Source organism: Nanorana parkeri, unplaced genomic scaffold (assembly GCF_000935625.1).
Source record: "Nanorana parkeri isolate BGI_ZX_2015 unplaced genomic scaffold, ASM93562v1 scaffold613, whole genome shotgun sequence".
NCBI lineage: Eukaryota > Metazoa > Chordata > Amphibia > Anura > Dicroglossidae > Nanorana > Nanorana parkeri.
In genome coordinates this window covers 962,995-971,436 of record NW_017306881.1, presented here as the reverse complement: position 1 = coordinate 971,436, position 8,442 = coordinate 962,995, and the positions used below count along the sequence as shown (strand labels likewise).

Sequence of the window (8,442 nt, the reverse complement as noted above, 5' to 3'; positions counted from 1 at the left end):
CAGCTGGGCGGAGCCAGCCGTGATCTTACGGCTGGCTCCGGCCACGTGCAGAGAGATCAGCGTCCCTGATTACCTGCTAACCAGGGACACTGATCTCCAAACAGCAAACTCTCCCTAGCGCTCCGGGAGTCTCACGCTCCCAGCCGCCAAGGAGAGAAACACTGCTGTTTTACTTTTTTTTTAATTCTGACACGGAGCCGTGTCAGAATAGAAAAAAATAAAAAATTGCCCATTGGAAAAAAATAAAGCAAAGATAAAAAGCATTGCTAGATTCCTATTGGCTATTTCAATTTGCAATAGCCAATAGTAAACTAGCATTGTACCTGCCCTCTGCTGCAGTTCTCCATCAGGTCCATCCGCAGAGGGCGGGTACAATACTAGCTTACTATTGGCTATTGAAATATCGGCAAATTGAAATAGCCAATAGGAATCTAGCAATGCATTCCTATCGGCAAAATCTTTTTTTTTTTTCTGTTCTGCTCGGTAACTCTGAGGCTATTCACTCACTGCTGTTCAGCATCTATAAGAATAGGCCGAACAGCAATGAGTAGCCTGCCGGAGTTTCGGCTCAGCCGATCCAGATGTTGGATCGGCTGAGTCGAACTCCTTCTGCACTTCGGGTCAGCCGAACATGCTGAGCATGTTCGGCCGACCCGAAGCCATGCAAAGCAAGCCGATGTACGGCTGATTTCAGCCGATGTACGGCTGAAATCAGCCGTACCAGCCTGAAGTGAATAGCCGAACAGTGTTTGGCTCACTTCACTTCAGGTCGGTCATTCACTTGGCTGCCTACGGCAGCTTAGTGAATAGACCCTAAAATGTTTTGTTTTTTTGAGAGTGAGAAGAAGTATTAAAGAGAAAAGTAATATTAAAAGTTTATTTATTAAAATAAAAAGTTTTGGTTGCCATTAGACTTTAACTATGACAACTATACACATAGCATGAATGACATGCTGCAGAGCCAGTTTTATGTGAGAGAGAGTATTTGTGTGTGTGTGTGTGTATATATATTTGTAAGTAGGTTCAGTAATGGCAGCTGGGCCAGGTAGTCTGTTGCTTGACTTTAAGGGCCACCAAACATGCTACAATTTTACCATACAAACATCTTTAGATTTACCAAAACTATGTTACATAGTTACATAGTATTTGAGGTTGAATAAAGACATTAGTCCATCAAGTCCAACCTATTAGGATCTCATTCTAGGAGTACCTGTATGTAATATGAGGATCTATCTAATCCATCCAATCAGGCAGACCTTTGTACTACATAGTTGTTGGTAGATCTAAAGGAGATTGTACAATCAGATTGTAACGCGTGTGTGGTGAGCTTTACTCTTCAGCTGAGTGCATAAAAACAGGGAATAAACAAGAATCATTGTAAAATAGCACCACAAAAATAGCACCACAGTTAATGGTAAATACTTACAAGTCAAAGACTAAGTAATGGAAACCTTCTTCTGATATGCTCTCATGGAGTCGAACTGCAGAAAATAAGAACAGAGCAATATGTTAATAGCTGTAGCTACACCTCCTCTAAATCTGCAGGAAAGTTAATTCCATTTTGCCAAGTTAAGCTAAAAGCAAATTTTCCCATATCTTGAGGATATATTTAGAAGATGGCAACCGAAAAGTGGAGTTGTTTAATAGAAGAACAGAAATGCCATCAATGACATTGGAAACAAAAGCATCAAAGGGTTTCTAATGCCTCCGGGTTTTTTTTCATATATCTACTGCCAGCAAGCAGTAGATATATGCAAAAAGTTTTTTCTTTAAACGCTTTATCATCGGTTTAAACTTACCTGTGTCTTCACCGCGTGCTCCCGCCCGAAAATCCGAAACTGCTCGGGCAGCCGCAAAGCATCTTGGGGAGGGCGCATGCGCAGTTCCGATTTTCGGCCGGGAAACGAGGAGAGACGCAAGGTAAGTCTATGGACGCGTGCACCTGCATGCAGACACCGTGGGATGGGAAGTGCCAGCAAGGACAGAGGAGTCAGCGCTGGATCGGAGACACGCCGCAGCGTTGGAGAGAAGGCTGAAAATGACAGGAAAGAAGAGGAAGATCGGATTAGGAGCCATCATTTAAGGTAAGTGCTGACATTAACATTGAGGGGAGGGAAAAAAACATTTGACTTGAATGTCACTTTAATGAAGACAATAACATAGTGATCTCCGGTTCTTACAAAACATAATAGCATGTAAAGGGAATGTATAGTGTATTTTCAAGTACAGGTACAAATTTTGAGTTAGTTTACAATGTTTACCTTAAAGCAGGGATGTCCAAACTGCGGCCCTCCAGCTGTGGTGGAACTACGAATTCCATGAGGCTTTGCAAGATTCTCACAGTCACAGACATGACTCCCGGAGAGAGAGATGCTTCATGTGATTTGTAGTTTCACCACAGCTGGAGGGCCGGAGTTTGGACATCCCTGCTTTAAAGTGTATGGATAGCCAAAACATTTTCAATGTCTGTTGTGTCTCCAGGGCAGGAAGTAATGGGAAATCTCTCCACTTGAAAACACTGTAATTTTACCATATAAGGTTCAGTAGACCAAAACAGTACTGTGCACAGGTTGGAGTGAGCTCAGCGAAGCTGCCCTCCCCTACAATAAGCACAAAAAAACACCAGTGTGCTTCTTTAGTGCTACCTTTGTGCTGTTTTGTGCCATTAAAATTAACAATTGTACTGCTTTAAGATTTTTAAGATAATAGCAATTGTTTTTTTCAAGATGATGAAATCACCCAGCCCCCCTACAACAGCAAACAGGCATGAAACTGGGCTGAATGGTTAGTGCTGCATGTGTGCTGGTTTGTGCCCTTTAAATCTCCATTCTATCTCCTTTCGTTTTCCAGTTAGTAACTATTAAAAGTCACCAAGGGTCACCCAGCCCCCCACAACAGCAAAAAGACACGAAATCGGGCTGGATGATTAGTGCCACGCTTGTGTTGGTTTGTGCCGTAAATATTAACTTTTGTGTTGCTTTTATTTTTAGGATAATAGCATTTTTTTTAAGATGATGACATCACCCAGTCTCCCTAACACAGCAAAAAAACATGAACTGGGCTGGTTGGTTAGTGCCAGGTTTGTGCTGGTTTGTGCCATTTGAATCTCCATCCTATCTCCTTTCATTTTTGAGTTAGTAACTGTTTATTAAAGGTCACCAAAGGTCACCCAGCCCCCCTACAACAGCAAAAAGACAAACAAAACAATAATATTTTTATGGCACAAGCGTGGCACTAACCATCCAGCCCGGTTCCATGTCTTTTTGCTGTTGTAGGGGGGGCTGGGTGACCTTTAATAAATAGTTACTATCTCGAAAACGAAAGGAGATCAAATGGAGATTTAAATGGCACAAACCAGCACAAGCATGGCACTAACCAACCAGGCAGGGTTCATGTCTTTTGGCTGTGTTAGGGGGCTGGGTGACCTTTAATAAATAGTTACCAACTCACAAACAAAAGGAGATAGAAAGGAGATTTAAATGGCACAAACGTGGCACTAACCATCCAGAATTCATTTATTTTTGCTGTTGTAGGGGGGCTGGGTGATTTCATCATCTTAAAAAAAACCAATTGCAATTATCTTAAAAATAAAAGCAGCACAAATGTTAATTTTTGCGGCACAAACGTAGCACTTAGGTCTCGTTCACACCTAGGCGTATTGCATATGCGTGTCTGTTGCGCGATTTGCGGTAAAAAAGTTGCGCGACCGTCGCGCGTTTCCGAAGGCTACTTGGCTGTATCCCAATGGAAACGCGCAACAAAACGGCCCAAAGTAGTACATGTACCTTTTCAGGCGTGGGCCGTTTTGTAGCGCGTTAGGGACGGGCGGAAATACGCCAAGGTGGGAACGAGACCATTGAATACAATGGGATTTATATTTTTGAGCGTTTTGTAGAGCGTTCGTCGAGCGTCGAACGCGCTACAAAACGTTCAGGCGTGAACGAGGGCTAAAGAAGCACACTGGAGTTTTTATTTGCGACGATTGTATGGGGGCCAGCTTCACTGAGCTATTGGAGTGCATTTACCCTTATGGAGGGGCTTATTTGCATACATTTTTATCGGAGCATTGTCTGAGTACAGTCAAGTTGCAAACATTAAGTATCCTTAACACAATAACACTTCCACTGCAGGGAAACCAAAGCAAAAAAATAACAGAAAAGTCAGGTAAACTTTTCTCTGAAACTTGCTTGTGAGAAAAGCATAAGATGGAAACAAACAATTTCACCTCAGAAGGAACTCTGTAACGTCCAGATATCGTTAACATCAAAGCAGGCCATTAGTGTCTTATCATACTTTATCAAATGATAAAGTAACTTCCAAAGGTGAGGAGATCAGTTTACAGCTGAATTCCAAACAAACAGTAAATGCCTGTTCCTCCCTAGAACAAAACTACAGTTCCTAAGTGACTCGCACACTGATGAGTGTTTGCTGTAGGACTGAAGACAGACCACTTTGTATTAATAAAATGCGACCAGTCTTTCCAACTACTTGCAAGGTAAACACATTTGTTAGCTCTGCCAAGAGTCGCAGCAACAAAAGTTTGCACAGCAACACTGGCATAATTTACCATGAGCCCCATTACGTATCAGTTTTGCAACTTGGCTTGAAGAATAAAGAAAGCCTTTGACAAATTCCAGGCAATGTTCAAGGCTGAACATTTCTCTTGGTGCTTTATTACATAACAATGTTATCTGACAACTTATTCCTTCTCCTAGTCTGCAAATGAAGGTAACTGTGAACAGTATGTTACATGTAGATGCTGGAAGCCTGGAGCAGTATATTTGAGGGTCCATTCCCACCAGGTCCGTACATTAACCCTGTCCGTTAACAGTGCGGAAGGTGCGTTGCATTGCCATTCATTGAAAAAAATTGTGCGATTAAAAAAAATTGAGCACAGACCCAGTGGGAACGAGCCCTGAGTGAAGAACCTTTTGAACCAATTAAAAAAAAAAAAATTAGAATTTCACTGTAAACAATGCCCCCCTCCCCAAGATATAACCTAGCCCTAACACTTCAGTCTATACTCTCCTTAAAGAATAAGTAGACTTTTAGACAAAGTGCATTATTATTTTGTTGACCCCCTCCCTTGATCCCACCCTCCCTCGCCCTTCTCAAATCTATACTTACTGAGATCCGAGGGATGCTGCTCCACTGTTTTGTTAATATCCAGGGCTGCAAGTCTATCTCTCTGCCCATGTCCATCTCCCTGGTGGGAGTCAACCCTATGGAAGTCTATGGGGCCGTAATGTGCAGTTGTGTCCAGCAGAGGGAGCAGAGTCTTTATCAGGACTACATATCCCATCATGTATTGCTTCCAACACGCAATGATAATGTTTCATTGTTCAGACATTGATTTGAGGTTCAGAAGGGAGACTCAGGGGTCTATACACTAAGCTGCCGTAGGCAGCCGAGTGAATGACCGACCTGAAGTGAGCCAAACACTGTTCGGCTATTCACTTCAGGCTGGTACGGCTGATTTCAGCCGTACATCGGATGAAATCAGCCGTACATCGGCTTGCTTCGCGTGGCTTCGGTTTGGCTGAACATGCTCAGCATGTTCGGCCAACCCGAAGTGCAGAAGGAGTGACAATGTAACTATGAGTTCGACTCAGCCGATCCAACATCTGGATCGGCTGAGCCGAACCTCCGGCAGGCTTCTCATTGCTGTTCGGCCTATTCTTATAGATGCTGATGGACCTGATGGAGAACTGCAGCAGAGGGCGGGTACAATGCTAGTACAATGCTTTTTCTATTCTGACATCGCTCGTGTCAGAATAAAGAAAAAAAAGAAACAGCAGTGTTTCTCTCCTTGGAGTTAGCTGTTTGGAGATCAGTGTCCCTGGTTAGCAGGTAACCAGGGACGCTGATCTCTCTGCAAGTGGCCTGAGCTAGCCGTAAGATCACGGCTGGCTCCGCCCAGCTGTCAGAAGCAGGCTGTCGGTGCATATGCGTTCGGCTCGAGTGAACCGAAGGGGTCCTGGGGCCGAAGCTAGCCGAAGGATCGGCCGAAGCTACGGCCAGATCCTTCGGCAGCTTCGTGAATAGACCCCTCAGTGAGAGTGGACACAGAAGGAAATGCATATTCACAGGGCTGAATAAAATTGTGTCAGTGCATTAAGGTACATCCTATAGGTATCTTCAATAAGTAAGTTTACAAACTTCTAGATTGATATGGTTATTAGGAGTGGGATAGAACTTTGGAAATTCAATATAGAAATATATATTTATTTTTAGTTTATACAACAGAATGTTTCTACAGTCAAACCTCTCCCTTTCATCAGTAACCTGAAGCTCTCGGAACTCCTTTTTTATTATCTGTATTTAATGCAGGAGAGACAATCCCAAATATACCCAATGTAAAAATGTCAAAGAGAAAGTTCAGGCTGCAAGAAGCAGACAAACCCATCCCACATGTGAGAGCCTCTTTGCAATATGGATGCACAGGGTTACAGAGAATTACAGAGTGGGCTTTCTGACTTGTGCATGGGTGTTCACTGAATGCGGTTAGCAGTCCACTCATTGGCTGCACATGTTGTCTCAAGCTAACCATAAACTGGTCAAACTTCAACCAATATAAGGCCCTGAAAAAAAGCACTGGGGTGTCGAAGCGTTTCCGGCCGGAAACGCGTCGACACCCCAGTGATACACATACAGGACGCTCTACACGGATCCCTGTACTGCTCCGATTTTATTGTTCTGCAGCTCGTTTTCACTTCAACCTTGTGAGTACATGTCAGTACTTTTATTGGAATAAACAAATCTGCACTAGGAAAGGTGCCCCTTTTGTGCTTTTTTTCAGATGTTCCAGTTCCCTTGACTGCTTTGGGGCTGCGCCCTGCACATATGCTCAGTACTCCTCCCTTGTGAGGGATAAGGATTGCCCTTGGCGCTTCTAAACAACAAAAAACGTATAATGTAAGGCCCTGTCATAAGCCTGGATTGGGTGATGTTTTACAGTGTAGGGCCAGTTTAAAATATACATTGCCTGAAATTTTAAATAATTAATGTGCAATGCACATGTACATGTATGTTAAAGGAGAACTATGGGGTCAGTGTTTTTCCCCATAGTTCTCCTTAGGGTAACGGGAGGACACAAACTAGCGTCCTCCCGTTACCCTAAGCTCAGTATACCGCGAGCTACAGCTCGCGGTATACTGACACGCCGCACCTGGAGCGGATCCCGACTTAGATGACGGGATCCGCCCAGCTGCGTGAGTGACAGCTGGCTCTGCCTATCTAGAGGCAGAGCCAGCTGTACCCGCCCCCTCCCCCGTCCGTTCCGCCAGTCAGCGCTGGCAGATAGGAGCGGGGAGAGGGGAATCCAGCCCCTCCCCCTGTCACGGCAGAGAGCCGTGACAGGATTGAGAGGCGAGCGAACCCGGTATGTGTTCGCTCACATCCCGATCTACTGAGCCGACCTGTGACAGTCTCATTGTCACAGGTCGGCTAGAACTATGAGGTGAGTGAAAAGCACTCACCTCATAGTTCTCCTTTAAAGTAAAATTAAATAATACAAAAACTTACATACTGACTACACAACAGCCATATTAATAAGCCTAAAAGAGGCTCAAACAGAAGAAGGCAAGCAAGAAAGTGGACGTGGAAGAAAGAGGAAGCATTTATTCTGTACAATGCACAACACTGGTAGTTATGTTTGGACCCCCTGACCTTATAAACTCAGGCTAAGTTTAACCATCTAAAAATGTCTGCATCTATAAGAAGTGAGTTTGATTGCCCACATAAAGAAAAAAAAGTAGTAACATTTTAGCAGAGATGTAAAACTGTTCTAAATGATGCACCTTTTCATATCCACACAACCAATGTTATGTCTAACTGGGAAAAACGGAACAATTTGTTATGCTACATTACCTGCCTGCATGACCTTTGCTATTATTGGAATGTTGCAAAAGGCAGCTAAGACTATACTAATGTGATTTCTTTGTTGATATTTTAATTAGAATAAAGGTAGATATGTAATCAAAGTACATTGTCTGGCCAAAAAAAAGTCATACACTTCAATATTTTATTGGATCGCCTTTAGCTTTCATTATGGCACGCATTTGCTGTGGCATCGTTTTCATAAGCTTATGTAATGTCACAACATTTATTTCTGTCCAGAGTTGCATTACTTTTTTACCAAGATCTTGTAGTGATGATGGGAGAGTCTGACCACTGTGTAAAATCTTCTCTAGCACATCCCAAAGATTCTCAATGGGGTTAAGCTCTGGACTCTGTGGTGGCCAATCCATGTGTGAAAATGATGTCTCATGCTCTCTGAACCACTCGTTCTCCAATCTGAGCCCAATGAATAGTGTGCTGTGTGCTACATGTGGGGGAGGGGGGCTCTGTGTGCTACATGTGGGGGAGGACTCTGTGTGCTGCATGTGGAAAGGGGGGTTCTCTGTGTGCTGCATGTGGGGAGGTGGTCTCTGTGCTGCATGT

At 43.6% G+C, this 8,442-nt stretch overlaps 1 protein-coding gene across 1 annotated transcript in view; it reads right to left on the bottom strand.

Annotated features, from left to right (window-relative positions):
- Positions 1–1,426: 1,426 nt before the first annotated feature.
- Positions 1,427–8,442, bottom strand: part of LOC108792205 (calcium/calmodulin-dependent protein kinase type II delta chain-like) — a gene marked incomplete at its 3' end in the record, with an annotated part of 97,992 nt that continues 90,976 nt past the window's right edge. The window contains exon 4 of the mRNA XM_018562926.1: positions 1,427–1,481. Coding sequence (XP_018418428.1) covers positions 1,427–1,481 — 55 coding nt within the window. The remainder of the gene's footprint in view (positions 1,482–8,442) is intronic.